At 47.7% G+C, this 18,581-nt stretch overlaps 1 protein-coding gene and 1 pseudogene across 1 annotated transcript in view; one reads left to right on the plus strand and one right to left on the minus strand.

Annotated features, from left to right (window-relative positions):
- Positions 1-225: 225 nt before the first annotated feature.
- LOC119960841 (zinc finger protein 850-like) overlaps positions 226-18,581 on the plus strand; it is a 34,831-nt gene continuing 16,475 nt past the window's right edge. Inside the window, exons 1-2 of the mRNA XM_038788429.1 lie at positions 226-1,640; positions 1,810-2,013. Coding sequence (XP_038644357.1) covers positions 226-1,640; positions 1,810-2,013 — 1,619 coding nt within the window. The remainder of the gene's footprint in view (positions 1,641-1,809; positions 2,014-18,581) is intronic.
- LOC119960843 lies at positions 9,717-14,168 on the minus strand (annotated as a pseudogene).

An 18,581-nucleotide genomic window follows, 5' to 3' on the forward strand; every position in this document is an offset into this window, starting at 1 on the left:
CTTTGTGTTTCTGTGGGTTCTCACTCACTCCCTATTTTCTGTTTTCAATCAATTTCACAGGGTGTTCGAAGGGGAGGCTTCAAAGTCCGGAAACTCAAACCAAGCATCACATCAGGGTCTGACAGGGTCCTCAATTTATCATATCCGGAATATCACCGGATTTTGAACATGGAAGGAAAAAGCATCGTTCACAGTGGGGAGAAACCGTACACATCATCAGGCCCCATGAGACAGAAATGCAGCCGCACTGAGGAGAAACCGTGGAAATGTGCGGACTGTGGGAAAGGATTCACTTACCCATCCAAGCTGGAAACTCATCGACGTGTTCACACTGGGGAGAGACCATTCACCTGCTCCACGTGTGGGAAGGGATTCGCTAAGTCATCCAACCTGCTGAGTCACCAGCGAGTTCACACAGGGGAGAGGCCATTCACCTGCTCCACGTGTGGGAAGGGATTCACTCAGTCATCCCACCTGCTGAGTCACCAGCGAGTTCACACAGGGGAGAGACCATTCACCTGCTCCACGTGTGGGAAGGGATTCATTCGGGCATCCGCCCTACTCAGTCACCAGCGAGTTCACACAGGGGAGAGACCGTTCACCTGCTCCACCTGTGGGAAGGGATTCACTGAGTCATCCACACTGCGGAAACACCAGCGTGTTCACACTGGGGAGAGACTGTTCACCTGCTCCACGTGTGGGAAGGGATTCGCTAAGTCATCCAAACTGCTGAGGCACCAGCGAGTTCACACAGGGGAGAGGCCATTCACCTGCTCCACGTGTGGGAAGGGATTCACTCAGTTGTCCGCCCTGCTCAGTCACCAGCGAGTTCACACTGGGGAGAGGCCATTCACCTGCTCCACCTGTGGGAAGGGATTCACTCATTCATCCACCCTGCGGAAACACCAGCGTGTTCACACTGGGGAGAGACCGTTCACCTGCATCAAGTGTGGGAAGGGATTCACTGAGTCATCCAACCTGCTGAGTCACCAGCGAGTTCACACTCGGGAGAGACCGCTCACCTGCTCCACGTGTGGGAAGCGATTCACTCAGTCATCCAACCTGCTGGGTCACCAGCGAGTTCACACTGGGGAGAGACCGTTCACCTGCTCCATGTGTGGGAAGGGATTCACTCGGTCATCCACACTGCGGAAACACCAGCGAGTTCACACTGGTGAGAGACCGTTCACCTGCTCCACGTGTGGGAAGGGATTCACTGAGTCATTCAACCTGCTGAGTCACCAGCGAGTTCACACTCGGGAGAGACTGTTCACCTGCTCCACGTGTGGGAAGCGATTCACTCAGTCATCCAACCTGCTGAGTCACCAGCGAGTTCACACAGGGGAGAGACCATTCACCTGCTCCACGTGTGGGAAGGGATTCACTGAATCATCCACACTGTGGAAACACCAGCGTGTTCACACTGGGGAGAGACCGTTCACCTGCTCCACGTGTGGGAAGGGATTCGCTAAGTCATCCAAACTGCTGAGTCACCAGCGTGTTCACACTGGGGAGAGACCATTCACCTGCTCCACGTGTGGGAAGGGATTCACTCAGTCATCCCACCTGTTGCGTCACCAGCGTGTTCACACTGGGGAGAGACCATTCACCTGCTCCACGTGTGGGAAGGGATTCACTCAGTCATCCAACCTGCTGAGTCACCAGCGAGTTCACACTGGGGAAGAGACCATTCACCTGCTCCACGTGTGGGAAGGGATTCACTCAGTCATCCAACCTGCTGAGTCACCAGCGAGTTCACACTGATTAGAGACCGTTTCAATGTCCAGACTGCGGGAAGTGCTATAAAAGTTCTGGGGAATTGATGAGTCATCAACGTGTTCACACTGACGAGAGACCATTCAGGTGCTCTCACTGCGGGACTGGGTTCAGACAATCATCTTCCCTCACTGCACATCAACGAATTCACACCGGGGAGAGGCCATTCACCTGCTCCCAGTGTGGGAAGGGATTCACCACTTCATCCCACCTGCTGAAACACCAACGAGGCCACAAGTAACCACAGTGATTGGATTTTGCTGTGAACTCACATTCAGGACTGAACCATGTTCATTTGGGTCTCTTTCTGCTGATGACAAAGTCCGGCCCATTTACAGGGGCTAATATTCTGGCTGAAAGTTAAATAAATTAGAATTATGTTAAATACGCAGTGTTGAAACTTTCTAATATCTCTGACACAAGTTAGTTCCTTTTGAAGTTCTCTCGCTCTCCCCTGTCTCTTCCATCCTCACCTCCAACAAGAAGTGTGAGGAGCTTGTGGAGCTTCTTTGTGACTGAGATTGAGTCAATCCGATCAGCTGCCTCTGCTGCTTCCCGCCCTTCCACGAGCCCACCGGACCAAACTGTCGCTAAATTTCATCCTTTTGACTTCTGGTGGCGGCCATGGAGTAGGAGGTCGCGCATTTGGGAGTTCCCGCTCGTGACGGACATTTTGAACCTATTCTCCCAATTTTTTTCGGAATTCTATTAGAAACATCGGTGGAGAGTGAGACAGTGAGGAGAAATCCCCCACTAGTATGTGGAGCCGTGGACCAGAAACAGTCGTAAAAGAAGAATTAGTTGAGCAGCGAAGCTGACTGTAGAACCTGCAGCGCGGGAAAGCATGGCGGAGGCGCAGGATCCCGGTTTGGTGACACAGTGGTCAATGTTACTGCGGGTGGAGTTCATTCATGAGAGCTTCACCAAGCAAATGAAGGCAACCTAATTAAGGCAAGGATTGATTGGGTGGAACGGGCTGGAAGCCCATAGACCGGCGATCCAGAAGGTGGCTGAGCACGAGGACCATTTAACCGCTTTGGAGGTGGAGGTGGGGCTGATGAGGGACCACCAGGAAAAGTTGCAGGAGGACCTGGAGAACAGGTCCCTGAGACAGAACCTGAGGATTGTTGGCCTCCTGGAGGGCAGTGAAGGGTCGGACGCAAGGGCATGTGTGACAAATATGCTGGAAAAGCTGATGGGAGATGGAGCGTTTTCTCGACCCTTGGAAGTAGATAGAGCGCTTGCGAGGAAGCCGCGAGTGATATGAACCTCTGAGGGTGATCCGGGTGCGAATGCATCGCTTCCTGGGTAAGGAGCGGATTTTGCGGTGGGCGAAGCAGACACTGAGCTGCAAGTGGGAGAACTGTGAGCTGCGCATCTACCAGGACCTGGGCGTGAAACTGGCCAAAAGACGAGCTGGATTCAATAGGGTAAAATTGGCCCTCTTCGAGCAGGGGGTGAAGTTTGGGTTGTTATACCCAATGCATCTGTGGGTCACGTTTGAGGGCCAAGAACTTTACCTTGAATCGCCGGACGAAGCGATGGACTTTATCAAAGACAAAAGGCTGGCAGGAGTTTGAGGGCATTGAACCTTGAGGGAAGGTATTGCGGTATCGATTCTGTTAACGTTTCCTTAGTTTTGATCTGTATATGCAGTGCTCTCTGTGTAACAGTTTTTTAGGCCGTTGCTTAGATTTGTAAAGTTAACTTTATTTCAGTAGGTAGATGGTGGAGGGATTTTTTCTACTGTGTGTTGATTGGGGACTGTGATGTTTTGAATATGTATGTTCGAGCGGGGGGGTGGGGGGGGGTGGGATAGGATGTCTGGCGCCATGGGTGGGTTACCAGGCTAGGTGGGCTAAATCACGGAAGTGCAGTGGGGGAGGGGGTGGTGAGCAGGTGGTAAGTTTGTTCAGGGGGGTTGGGATTCTTGTGCTGCTAAAGTGGGGCGGAGGGGGGAAGAGGGAGCTGCTCTGCTGACAGAGGAGAAACTAATGCTGAGAGACAAAAGGGGAGGTCGAGGACAGTGGATGCCCAAAGGCGGGCCAATGGAGGTGAATTGTGGGGGTGGGTAGGGTAGACCCGTGGAGGTTCAGACGGCCAAGAGTGAAGGAATTTTCTTTTTTTCTCCCATGTGCACAAAGCGTACTGCCGGATCGACTTCTTTATTCTGAGCATGGTTCTACTGGCGGGGGTGGTTGATACTGAATATTCGGCAATTGCTGTGTTGGACCATGCCCCACATTGGGTGGATTTACGGGCGAATAAGGAGAGAGGGCAGCGCCCGCAATGGAGGTTGGGTGTGGGAATGTTAGCGGATGAGGGGGTGTGCGGGTGGGTGAGGGAATCTATCCAGAACTATTTGGAAATAAATGACACGGGGGATGTCTCGGCAGCAACGGTTTGGGAAGCGCTGAAGGCAGTGGTTAGGGGGGAGTTAATGTCGATACAGACCCATAGGGAAAAGGTGGAGCGAGCAGAGAGGGATAGGGTAGTTGGGGAAATACTCCAGGTGGACAGGACATAGTCGGAGGCCACGGAGGTGGGTTTATTGAAGGAGTGGCAGGGGCTACAAATGGAGTTTGAGCTGTTATCTGGAGGGAAGGCGGAGGAGTAACTGAGGAAGGCGAGGGGGGAGCGGTATACGAGTATGGTGAGGCCAGTACGATGCGAGCGCACGAGCTGAGGAAAAGGGAGGCGGCCAGGGAGCTTGGAAGAGTGAAGGACAGAGGTGGGAACCCGGTCTTGGACCCAGCAGGGGTGATTGGGGTGTTTAAGGAGTTTTATAGCAAGTTATATGAGTCAGAACCCCAGCTGGGGTAGAGGGGATGAGGCAGTTTCTGGGTGAGTTGAAGTCCGAAGGAAGGACTGGTGGAGGGGTCGGGTGCCCCGACTGGAATTGAAGAAATAGTAGAAGGGCTGGAGGCCAGGCATTGGGTAAGGCCCCGGGACCGGACAGCTACCCAGTGGAATTTTATAAGAAGTTCTCGGAGATGCTGGGCCCGCTGCTGGTGAGGGTATTTAATGAGGCAAAGGAGCAGGGTGCCCTTCCCCCAACAATATCACAGGCCTCGATCCTGAAGCGGGTGATGGACCCTGAGCTATGCGGGTCATATAGGCCAATCTCCCTATTGAACGTGGATGCCAAACTGTTGGCCAGAATATTGGCCTCAAGGCTAGAGGGCTGTGTCCCTGAGGTGATAAGGGAAGACCAGACGGGGTTTGTGAAGAGCAGGCAACTTACAGCCAATGTCAGAAGGCTCTTAAACGTTATGAGAGGTGGGAGAGGGAAAGGTATCGATATCTACAAAGAACTCATGGAGTCGGGGGAAACTCAGATAGAGGAGCTAAAGGGCAAATGGGAAGAGGAGCTCTGGGGAGCGATAGAGGCAGGTCTGTGGGCGGATGCCTTGAGCAGAGTCAATACGTCCTCATCATGTGCCAGGCTCAGCCTGATACAATTTATGGTCGTTCACAGGGCAGACATTTTTAAAAAAAATTTAGAGTACCCAATTTATTTTTTCCAATTAAAGGGCAATTTAGCGTGGCCAATCCACCTAGTCTACACATCTTGGGGTTGTGAGGGCGAAACCCATGCAAACACAGGCAGAATGTGCAAACTCCACACGGACAGTGACCCAGAGCCGGGATCGAACCTGGGACTTTGGCGCCATGAGGCAGCGATTCTAACCACTGTGCCACCGTGCTGCCCCGTTCACCGGGCACACATGCCGGTGGCCCGGATGAGCAGGCTTTTTGGGGTAGAGGATAGGTGGGGGGGGGGTCAGCAAGTCATGTCCATATGTTCTGGGCATGCCTGAAGCTTGGGGGATTCTGGCAGGGTTTTGCAGATGTCATGTCCACGGCCCTAAAAACATGGGTGGTGCCGAGTCCAGAGGTGCCGGATTTTGGAGTGTCGGCAGTCCAGGGGGCGAGAGAGGCTGATGTCTTGGCCTTTGCCTCCCTGGTAGCCCGGAGACGGATATTGCTAGCGTGGAGGGACTCGAAGCCCCCGGAATCAGAGATCTGGGTTAGCGACGTGGCTGGATTTCTCAGACTTGAAAAATCAAGTTTACCCTCAGAGGGTCAACGCTTGGGTTATCAGGAGGTGGCAGCCGTTTGTCGACTTCTTTAGAGAAAATTAACTGTCAGCAGAGGCAAAAACTTAAAGGGGGATAGTTAGGCTATTCTCTGTTGAGGGTAGGAGGGACTGGTTAGGGATGGAGATGATTTATGCACAATGTTTTATGTGGATTTGCATTGTTTACTGTTGTCACTTATTATGATAAAATTACAAAACCGTAACAAAATGTATTTTTTTTAAAATCAACATCACCAAAATCAGATCATCTGCACATTGCCACATTGCTGTTTGTGCCATGTTGCTTTGTGGAAATTGGCTGCTGCATTTCCTATAACAGTGACGACACTTCAGAAGCTCTTTGGGACATGCTGTGATTGTGAAAGGCGCTACAGAAGTGCAAGTTTTAAATTGAAGATTGATGCTTTCTGATATTAATTGATTTCAGACATCCCCAATTAATAAATTTGCTTTGGTTCGGACAAGACTTTAACCAATTAAATCAAAGGCAGAATTCTGGACAGTAAATTTAAAAAGTTTTTTTAAAGAAAAGCTTTACTGACTGACTTGAAGACATTGACGTTTACTTCAAGGTGGTGACCAGTCTGTGGAAGAGTATTCCTACCTGGCTCCTTCTTTGACACTAATTTCCTTGGAACTCGGCCTCGAGAGTCTCAGTACTTGGCCAACAAGGAAGACCTTCGGAACCTCGACTTTTACCCCCAAAGTGACCATTACCTCATGTCAGAGTTGGGCCTGTGGTAACATGACCATTGGTTAATTGGGCACCAGTTTAATTTAATTGGATCTTTAATTACTGACACCACCTTCTCTCATTACCTTTGACAGGAATACAATTGAACAGTTTCATACTATCCCTTTATCTGATTCTGTACAACCGCTTATTCAAACAGTTTCAAATGTTGAGGCTAATCAGAGTTGGAAGGTCTCCCTTGCCGGTACATTTATCCTCATCGCACATTCTTTATATACACAGCGATTAAGCTTTTATATTTTTACAACAAATAAAACTCAGACTTTTACTAGAACTACTGATTCATTATTGTTTAATTAATTGTAACTCAATTAAGGATCACTACTTATTTAATCATGTTACAGACTTGTAGCTAATTAATACATTAATATGTAATTTATACATTTGGTTTATACATACACAGGTTATCGACTGAGTAGTACTACACTCAGTATGCTTCACACGGTGTCTGTGTCCATGTATTTACATTGTGTATTTATCGGCTGTCCTAGATTGTTTCACGTATGGAATGATCTGTCTGGACTGTACGCAGAACAATACTTTTCACTGTACCGCGGTACACGTGACAATAAATCAAATCCAATCAAAGAGACAGTTTCTGACTAATGTTCAGATTGAACAATGAGCCTTCTTAAAAATTATTCATTCATGGGAGGTGGGGGTCACTGGCTGGGCCAGCATTTACTGCTCATTCCAATTACCCTTGAACTGCGTGTCTTGTGAGGCTATTTCAAGGGACACTTACAAATCAACCACAATATTGCTGCGGAACTGGAGTCACGTGTCGGCCAGGCCACGTAGAATGGCCATAAATTAGGAGAGGGGAATGTGCAACAGGACCTGGGTATCCTCGTACACCAGTCACTGAAGGTAAACATGTAGCTACAGCAGGCGGTAAAGAAGGCAAATGCTATGCTAGCCTTCATTGTGAGTGGATTAGAGGACAGGAGCAGGGATATCATGCAGCAATCGTGCAGGGCCTTCGCGAGGCTGTACCTGGAATATTGTGAGCAGTTTTGGTTTCCTTATCTGAGGAAGGATCTTCTTGCTCTAGAGGGAGTGCAGCGAAGGTTTACCAAACTGATTCTTGGGATGGTGGGACTGACGTATGAGAAATTCAATCAGTTAGGATTGTATTCTCTGGCTTTCAGAAGAATGAGGGGGGCTCTCATAGAAACCTATAATACATATAGATACATAGAAGACATGAGGCCTTTTGAGCCTGCTCCGCTTTTATCATGATCATGGCTGATCATCCAACTCAATAACCTAATCCTGCTTTCTCCCCAAAGCCTTCGATCCCATTCTTCCCAAGTGCTATATCCAGCCGCCTCTTGAATATATTCAATATTTTAGCATCAACTACTTCCTGTGGTAATGAATTCCACAGGCTCACCACTCTTTGGGTGAAGAAATGTCTCCTCATCTCTGTCCAAAATGGTTTACCCTGGATCCTCAGGCTCCTGAATTGGAAAAAATGAACCTCAGAACCCCTGGTTCTGGACACACCCATCATTGGTAACATCTTCCCTGCATCTCCCCTGTCTAGTCCTGTTAGAATTTTAAAGTCTCTATGAGATTCTCCCCTCATTCTTCTGAACTCCAGCGAGAACCATCCCAACCTCATCGATCTCTCCTCATATGACAGTCCCACCATCCCTGGAATCAGCCTGGTAAACCTTCGCTGCACTCCCTCGAAAGCAAGAACACCCTTCCTCAGAGAAGGAGACCAAAACTGCACACAATATTCTCAGTGTGGCCTCATCAAGGCCCTGTACAATTGCAGCAACACATCCCTGCTTCTGTACTCGAAACCTCTTGCAATGAAGGCCAACATACCATTAGCCGGGGCGGCATGTAGCGCAGTGGTTAGCACTGGGACTGCGACGCTAAGGACCCAGGTTTGAATCCCGGCCCTGGGTCACTGTGGCGTTTGCACATTCTCCCCATGTCTGCTTGGGTTTCAGTCCCACAACTCAAAAGATGTGCAGGTTAGGTGGATTGGCCATGCTAAATTGCCCCGTAATTGGAGAAAAAAATAATTGAGTACTCTATTTATCTTAAACAAAACATACCATTAACCTTGTTGACCGCCTGCTGCACCTGCATGCTTACCTTCAGCAACTGGTGCACAAGGACACCCAGGTCCCGCTGCACACTTCCCTCTCCCAATTTACAACCATCCAGGTAGTAATCTGCCTTCCTGTTTTTGCTTCCAAAGTGAATAACCTCACACTTATCCAAATTATACTGCATCTGCCATTGATTTGCCCACTCGCCCAACCTGTCCAGATCATGCTGCAGGATCCCTGCATCCTCGTCACAGTTCACCGTCCCACCCAACTTGGTATCATCTGCAAACTTTGAGATGTTACATTTTGTTCCCTCATCCAAATTATTAATATATATTGTGAATAGCTGGGGTCCCAGCACCAATCCCTGTGGTATCCCACTAGTTACTGCCTGCCAATTTGAAAAGGACCAACGAATTACTACTCTTTGTTTCCTCTCTGCCAACCAGTTTTCTATCCACCTCAATACACTTCTCCCAATCCCATGTGCTTTAATTTTGCACAATAATCTCTTAGGCAGGACTTTGTCAAACGCCTTCTGAAAGTCCAAATATACCACATCGACTGGCTCCCCCTTGTCAACTGTACTGGTTACATCTTCACAGAATTCCAATAGATTTGTCAAGCATGATGTCCCCTTCATAAATCCATGCCGACTCTGACTGATCCTGCCACTACTTTCCAAATGTTCCGCTATAAAGCCCTTGATAATGGATTCAAGAATTTTCCCCATTACCGATGTTAGGCTTACTGGTCCATAATTCCCTGCTTTCTCTCTACAGAACCAAAGTATGTATTCAATTGCTCAGCCATTTCTTTGCCCCTATTTTGCATTCCCCTGTTTCTGTCTGTAGAGGGCCTACATTTCTCTTTACCAATCTCTTTCTCTTCACATATAGAAACTCTGAGTGTCAGTCTTTATGTTCCTTGCAAGCTTACTTTCATACTGTACTTTCCCCTTCTGAATCAATCCTGTTGTCCTACTTTGCTGAATTCTAAACTGCACCCAATCCTCAGACCTATTATTTTTCTTGGCCAATCTGTATGCTTCTTCCTTGGATCGCATACTATTTCTAATTTCCTTTGTAAGCCATGGATTGGCCCTCTTACCCATTTTGCTTTTGTGCCAGACAGGAATCAACAGTTGGTGTAGTTCCCCCATACGGTCCTTGAATGTTTGCCGTTGCCTATCCACTGTCATCCCTTTAAGTAACTCTCCATAATCTATCAAGGCCAACTCATGCCTCATATCTTCATAGTTCCCTTTATTAAGATTCAGCACCCAAGTCTCCGAATCAACAACTTCACTCTCCATCGTGATAAGAATTATCATGTTATGATCGCTCATAATATTCTAACAGGACTTGATTTTCCTGATGGTGGGTGTGTACAGAATAAGAAGTCGCAATCTGAGGATACGGGGAGACCATTTAGACACAGATGAGGAGAAATTTCTTCACCGTCAGAGTGGTGACCCTGTGGAATTTTTTAACACGGGAAATAGTTGAGGCCAATACATTGTATGTTTTCAACAAGCAATTAGATATAGCGCTGAGGGCGAAGGGGATTTAAGGATATGGAGGGGAAAGCGGGATTTAGATATTGAGTGGGATGATAAACCATGATCATAATGAATGGCATAACAGGCGCAAAGGGCCAAATGGCCTTTTCCTGCGCCTATTTTCTATGTAATCCTTCCCACACTAAGAGCAGGTGAATGGTCTCTCCCCAGTGTGAACTCGCTGGTGTGTCTGCAGACTGGATAACTGTGTGAATCCATTCCCACAGAGGGAGCAGGTGAATGGCTTCTCCCCAGTGTGAACTCGCTGATGTCTCTGCAGGATGGATGAATCAATAAATCCCTTCCCACACTGAGGGCAGGTGAATGGCTTCTCCCCAGTGTGAATTCGCTGGTGTGTCTGCAGGGTGGATAACTGAGTGAATCCCTTCCCACATTGAGAGCAGGTGAATGGCCTCTCCCCAGTGTGAAGTCGTTGGTGTCTCTGCAGGGTGGATGAAACGGTGGATGCATCAATAAATCCCTTCCCACACTGAGAGCAGGTGAATGGCCTTTCCCCAGTGTGAAGTCGTTGGTGTCTCTGCAGGGTGGATGAATCGCTGAATCCCTTCCCACACTGAAAGCAGATGAATGGCCTCTCGCCAGTGTGAATTCGTTGATGTTTCCGCAGGATGGATGAATCAATGAATCCCTTCCCACACTGTGCGCAGGTGAATGGCCTCTCCCCAGTGTGAACTCACTGATGTCTCCGCAGGGCGGATGAATCAATGAATCCTTTCCCACATTGCGAACAGGTGAATGGCCTCTCCCGAGTGTGAACTCGCTGATGTTTCTGCAGGGTGAATGAAGCACGGAATTTCTGCCCACACTGAGAGCAGGTGAATGGCTTCTCCCCAGTGTGAACTCGCTGGTGTGACTGCAGGGTGGATGAATCAATAAATCCCTTCCCACACTGAGGGCAGTTGAATGGCCTCACCCCCGTGTGAATTCGCTGATGTTTCCGTAGGCTGGATGAATCAATGAATCCCTTCCCACACTGAGAGCAGGTGAATGGCCTCTCCCCAGTGTGAACCCGCTGATGTCTCCGCAGGATGAATAGAGCACGGAATCCCTTCCCACATTGAGAGCAGGTGAATGGCCTCTCCCCAGTATGAACCCGCTGGTGTGACTGCAGGTAAGATAACTGAGTGAATCCCTTCCCACATTGAGAGCAGATGAATGGTTTCTCCGCAGTATGAACTTGCTGGTGTGTCTGCAGGTGAGATAACTGAGTGAATCCCTTCCCACACTGAGAGCAGGTGAACGGCCTCTCCCCAGTGTGACTGCGTCGATGAATCTCCAGCTTAGATGGGACTCTGTATCTCTTTCCACAGTCCCCGCATTTCCACGGTTTCTCCATGTCTTGGGTCTCCTCGTGTCTCTCCAGATTGGAAAATCAGCGGAAGCCTTATCTGTACACGGAACATGTGCACTGTCTCTCCTCACTGTGAATAGCGTGATGGTTTTTCAGGCTGTGTAACCAGTTGAAGCTCTTTCCACAATCAGTTCACTGGAACTCTCTCACTCGGGTGTGTGTTGTGGTGGTCTCGGTGCTTTTCCAGTCACACTCATGTTTAAAATCTTTTGAACCCGACAGATCGGACAAACATTTCTCCTTCTCACCAATGATATTCAGAGCCCGTTGTTTTCAGATGAGAAGGAATTGAGCGAGTTTGTCACATCGAGACGTGATGTTTGAGATTTCTGTCTATAATTCCTCCTCTTCCAGTATCCTTTAAAAACAATTTACAAAAGTCTTCATTGTTAGTTCAGGATAGTAATGCAGAACAGACAACTCCACTTCCTCTCTCATTCTCCAAAAGCTGTAAATCTCCATCCCACACAATCTCCCTCCATTCTCACTCTGCTGTATGTACTGTTCACTCTCCCAATTCTCCTGAAGATGCTGATTCATGCTGATTGACACATTCAAGGTCAGCTCACTGCTTCCTGAACAGGACACAGAGATTATAATACGAGCAAAAGTAGGCCATTCGGCCCGCCGAGTCTGCTCAACGAGACAATAAGACCCTTGGACGATCTACCTCAGCACCATTTTCCCACACAATCCCCATATCTGTCAATATCTTGAATATCTGGAAACCTATCAATATTTGTCTTGAACATACTTGGTGACTGAGGCTCCATATTCCTCTGGGGTAGGGAACTCAGAAGCTTCACCACATCCTCAAATGAAGAAATCCCGCTTATTCTCAGCTTTTACTCTATTTTCCTATCTGTTCCCCATAACCCTTAACTCCATTGACAATAAAATATCTGTCAAACTTGTGCTTCAATATATTCAATGACCCCCAGATACAACTGGTCCCTGTGGAAGGGAAATCCAAAAACTAACAACCCTCTGAGGGAAGAGATGACTGGAAATCTATAATGTAGCTAGTCTGATATTACAAGACGAGAAGTAATTATATGTTTACTTTATTACAGAACCGCAAATAATATATCAAATCTGTTCCATATAGGAACACGAGACATATCTCTGTCTATTATAATGTCCCTTGAAATGTCAGCCATCCCCTGGGGAACTCACCCCTTTAATTGAGAACATTAGGAAAGAGACAATTCTTTTTTAAAATAAATTTAGAGTAAGCAATTTTTTTTTCCAATTAATGTGCAATTTAGCATGGCCAATCCACTTACCCTGCACATCTTTGGGTTGTGGAGGTGAGATCACGCAGACACGGGGAGAATGTGCAAACTCCACATGGACAGTGACCTGGGCAGGGATCGAACCTAGGTCCTCGGTGCCATGAGGCAGCAGTGCTAACCACTGCACCACCATGCCGCCGACAGGAAACGATTTTCACCAGATAGGCTGGTGAATGGGAGTGAGAAGGGGGTGAAGCTGCAGCGGTTGAACCAGTTTTGGCTGGTTTGACAAGCTGAGCTTCTCGGTCGGAATCTGGAAGGTTGGGTTTGGATTCAATTTGTGTGCCTCGGTCGGGCGCTGATGGGAAATGGGAGGGGGGTGGTGGTTGGATGGGTTTGCTAGCTGATGACTATCAAACTGTTTTTGTTTTACTCTGAGGGTATAGGTGTGTGTGGCTGTCACCTTTGTGGACCCTTGGCCCGTACTTTTTGAAGAATTACTGGATAGTTCCTTAAGGCTGATTCCGTGATGGGGAAGGGGAGGCGGGAGACCCCTGATTCGGGGCTGGTCACCTGGAACGTAAGGGGTTTGGGTGGACCAGTGAAGAGGTTAAGGCCAAGCTAAATTGCGCTTAGTGTGCAAAATTGCCCTCAGTGTTGGGTGGGGTTACTGTGTTTTGGGGATAGGGTGGGAATGTGGGCTTGGGTAGGGTGCTCTTTCCAAGAGCCGGTGGAGACCCGATGGGCTGAATGGCCTCCTTCTGCACTGTAAATTCTATGATTCCAGACCAGACTGCGGAAGGGTGAGCCAAGTGTTTCACTCGATCTTTGACAAAGGGCTCGAGGTGTTGTAATTCTAATCAATACACTTGTCCCTCTTTCATTCACTATGATTGGCTTCCTTTTCTTTCCATCTCTTCCACCGCTTTGCATCATCAATAAGACATTGGGGCTCAGACTAATCCAGTTTGATGGACAAGTTGTCTCCATTCTGAACAATGGGGAACAAGCCCCTCCCACTCATTGAAACATCACCTCGACAAAGATGAGAAACGCGCATGCGCCCTGAGCACATCCAATAAAGATGGCGGCCGTCAATCCGAGCCGAATATGAGGAGCTGCAGCTCCGCTCGGTACAAACTGGGTCCGGTAACTTTTCCGAGGTTTACAGCTTACAATAACTTAACACAACGTTTCCGCCCATCCCCGCGATCTCTCGCTCCCTCCATATTGCTAAACGCCCCTTACGAATTCCGGATCTGAAGACACAGACTTTCTCCTCCGCCATTACCCACACTGCGCATGCTTCAACCACAGCAGGCCCCGCCCCCCATTCACTCCGATTGGTTGGTGGAAAGCCGCTCCCGGTCGGTCCTCCAGTCCCGCCCCTCCTCTTCCTATTGGTCCGGAGCTGCCGTCAATCACCCGGACATTGTGAAGGTGAGAGCGGCCACAGGCTCAGGCTGACTGGCTGATTGTCCAATAATAACAGTGAGAGTCTCAGTGGGACAATCAGACAATAATAGTGGAGATGGGACCCAGAGGAGAAACAGCAAAGGATTCACTCACTTTGAGAGTGACAAACACAGTATCTTTCCAGTAATAAGTCAGACTGTAGTGTGTGAGTGAACATATCAGGGGCTGGTTTAGCTTACTCAGCTAAATCGCTGGCTTTTCAAGCAGGCCAGCAGCACGGTTCGATTTCTGTACCTGCCTCCCCGGACAGGCGCCGGAATGTGGCAACTAGGGGCTTTTCACAGTAACTTCATTGAAGCCTACTCGTGATAATAAGTGATTTTCATTTAATTTCATTTTCATTTTCATATCATTAGATCGAATGTAGAATCATGTAGCAGCATGGTAGCATTGTGGATAGCACAATCGCTTCACGGCTCCAGGGTCCCAGGTTCGATTCCGGCTTGGGTCACTGTCTGTGCGGAGTCTGCACGTCCTCCCCGTGTGTGCGTGGGTTTCCTCTGGGTGCTCCGGTTTCCCCCCACAGTCCACAGATGTGCAGGTTAGGTGGATTGGCCATGATAAATTGCCCTTAGTGTCCCTTAGTGTTGGGTGGGGTTACTGGGTTAAGGGGATAGGGTGGCGGTGTTAACCTTGGGTAGGGTGCTCTTTCCAGGAGCCGGTGCAGACTCGATGGGCCGAATGGCCTCCTTCTGCACTGTAAATTCTATGATCTATGATAAGAGTCCCTACAGTGCAGAAGGGGGCCATTCGGCCCATTGAATCTGCACCGACCCTATGAAATATCACCCTATCTGGGCCAATCTAGGGCAGCATGGTAGCACAGTGGGTAACACTGTTGCTTCCCAGATCCAGGGTCCGAGATAATAATTCTGTCACTGTTATTATTAGACAATAACCTGCCTGAAATGAAAATCGCTTATTGTCACAAGCAGGCTTCAAATGAAGTTACTGTGAAAAGCTCCGAGTCGCCACATTCCGGCGCCTGTTCGGGGGGGGGGGGGGGGGGGGCTGGGACGGGAATGCCTGTTATTCCAATGCTGGTGTGTATTACTCTGTTACTATTATCATTAGACAATAATAGGAGGGCAAGATGCAAGGTAGCAATGATAATTTGATGTTTCTGTGTTATAGTCAGTGTCACTGGGAGATGTGAGATAAAATAGGAATGGAAACATCATGACAGAGGCACGTGTGACTGACTCCACCTGATTCAGAGCTGTTCTACCCAAGGTGAGAGCAATGAGTACATGGGGAAGTCCAGAGATTTCTGGTATCTGAGGTGCATCCGTAGAGGAACTGAAATCATTCTAGTGGTTCTCGATTTATACAGGAAATATATCTTCTCTTTGAGACACATTGTGATTGAAAAGATCAAATGTTAAATCATCAGAAGAGGAAAATTCAGATTGTCGCAAAGGGCATCATTGCTACCTCACAGCACCATGGACCCTGGTTCAATTCCAGCCTTGGGTGACTGTCTGTGTGGAGTTTGCACTTTCTCCCAGTGTCTGCATGGGTTTCCTACCACCAGTCAAAGATTTGCAACTTAGGTGGATGAGCCATGATCAACTTCCCCTTAGTGTGCAAAAATGTGCTGGTTAGCTGAGGTTACAGGGATAGGATGGGGGATTGGGCCTAGGTATAGTGCAAATGCAATGGGCCGAACGGCCTCCTTTTGCACTGTAGAGATTCTATCAGCGAACTGTCGAATTCATCTGATTCACCATAATACTGCCAATTTACCCTCTACAAATGTAACTCACTTTAAAAGTTACTGTAAATCTGCTTCCAGCAGCCTGTCAGTGTGAATTTCAGATCACATCACATCACTGTGTAAACATAATTCTCATCATCCCCTTGGATTCTGTTGTCAAATCTCTTAAATCTCTGTGTCCTCTGGTTACAAACCTTCCTGCTCTTGGGAAATAGTTTCTCCCCATTGACACTATCATAAATCCTTCCTCATTTTAAACACCTCTATTAAATCTCCCCTTCACCTTCCCTGATCTCAGAGGGACAATCCCGGTTTCTCCTGCTCTGAGTCACAGGGACTCGAAACGTTAACTCTGTTTCTCTCAGTACCGATGCTGCCAGAACTAGTGAAGTTTTCCAACATTTTCTGTTTTTCTCCCTCTTTTTCCTTCTTCAATCTATCACAAACACTGTATGATTTGAACACCTCAATTGATTAGGAACAGACAGAGATTGAGAGAGATACAGAGGAAAGGAGAGACTGAGAGATTTTAAAAAAAGAAAGACGAGGTGGCGAGAGATAAAAGCTGAGAAATAGAGGAAACAAGTAACACAGAAAGAATGATGTACAATATAAGGGAGCAGGTTATCAGTTCCCAGCTACAGAGAGCAGAGGGAACTCAGTGACTGATTCACAGACACAGCCGGTTCTGTCCAGGAATGGAGACTCTGAACAGAAATAACCGGCTCATTTGTAACTATCACCACAATGTGATCTGTGTGACTCTGCCCTGACTCTGTGGGCAGATATAGGCCGCACTGACAGATGGTCCCACCAGATTGTGGTCCCTGCATTTATTTTCTGCTCAGAAGTGAGATGTGTGGTTTGGAACCAGCAGCAGAGAAACAGGAAGTTGTGTTGCCTGAGAATGAAACAGCAGGTGTCAGTTTCATGTTATCACTGTGAACAGTCTTCCTGCCTGTGAGGGTGAACTCACTCTGACAGCATCAAGAACACCCACACAGATTGCTGCCGGCCTCAGCATTACATTCACATCCATTCTCATTTTAAACATTAAAATATGAGGTTATTTAATTTATTAACATATTCACTGAATTGGAAGATGGACTGAGGATATCACTGGGAGAAATGATGGGACATTATAGAAACTTACATTTTCCTCAAAGAGGGTTATTAGAAAACAGATTAAAAGTGAGTCAGGACCAATCAGAGAGAGAGAAAGTGAGAGGTAGAGAGAGAAAGGATTGAGTCTCCATAAATTAGATGTTCACTCAGAATGCGGAGAGGTTCAGTGTGTTCTGTGCTTCTTCAGAAGAGATAATGAGAGAGAAATGTTTAGTGAATTTAGGCGCTCTGTGAAATAGAAAGGTTAACAGAGAGAGTGTCAGAAAGAAAGATAGAGAGGTGGGAGGTCTGTGAAATGAGTGAGTGAGAGCGGAGAGAGGTGAAGTGAGAATCTGAGAGAGAACAGAGATCTGAATGAGAGACAGGAGAGCAGGTTCACATACCCGAGGATCACTGAGAATGATCAGAATAAGGAGACCACCCAGAAAACAGCCAATAGGAATTTTCAGCTGAACACATCACTCATTCTTAAAGGGACAGCCGGGGCTCTGACACTGCTCAGCTCCCAGTTAAAGAGGCAGGCACAGCTCCGCCTTTTCCCTGTTATGTTTATGATTGTTTAAGGCTGGTAGGGGTGAGGTTTATTTAAAAGGATGGAATGTGGGAAGCACAATAAAATCAATAAAAGTGGGAATTCTTGGACACAAGCTGCAGCTCCTTCTTTAACTGGTAATGAAACTATTGTCTAATTCTCCCTGCTGTTACCAGGTTCCTGTGATACCCTCCTGCTGCTATTTTAATGCAAATTTCAAGCAATCTATTTAAGTAGGTTTCAATTCAAGGAATTCATTGTCACCGTCACACAGATTCCGATGCATTTTCAGCCTGGAAACTGAAACCAGCTGCTTGACATTCAATCAGGAACCTCACAGTTTTACACCAATCGCTGATTTGACAGCACAGTGGGCTAAACCACTGGCTTGTAATGCAGATCAAAGCTAGCAGCGCGGATTCCCATACCAGCCTCCCCGAACAGGCGCCGGAATGTGGCGACTAGGGGCTTTTCACAGTAACTTCATTGAAGCCTACATGTATAAGCAATTATTATTATTACGTTTCCAGCATTCACCATTGTTCTTCCCGACTCTGAACACAGTTGTAAAGAAGACTTCTGTTCCGTGTCTCGGGGTTCTGAGATGTGGAAGAGAGCGGCTGGAACATATTTCTTACACACCTCAGGATTAACCCACACGGGGACTTTGCTGTCAGTGAAGAGAGATGAGAAAGAGCAAAGTGTCATTTGTCCCTCTCAGTGTGACCCTGAAGGATTGTGTCCAGGCTGAAGTTCTGTTCATGCCGTGTGATCCTCCCCCAGATTGTCCTACCTGAGCTCCAGACAGGTCATGTTCAACACTCAGGTGGGAAAGACAAAAATCTGCAACAGCATTGCA

This window comes from Scyliorhinus canicula, unplaced genomic scaffold (genome assembly GCF_902713615.1).
Source record: "Scyliorhinus canicula unplaced genomic scaffold, sScyCan1.1, whole genome shotgun sequence".
NCBI lineage: Eukaryota > Metazoa > Chordata > Chondrichthyes > Carcharhiniformes > Scyliorhinidae > Scyliorhinus > Scyliorhinus canicula.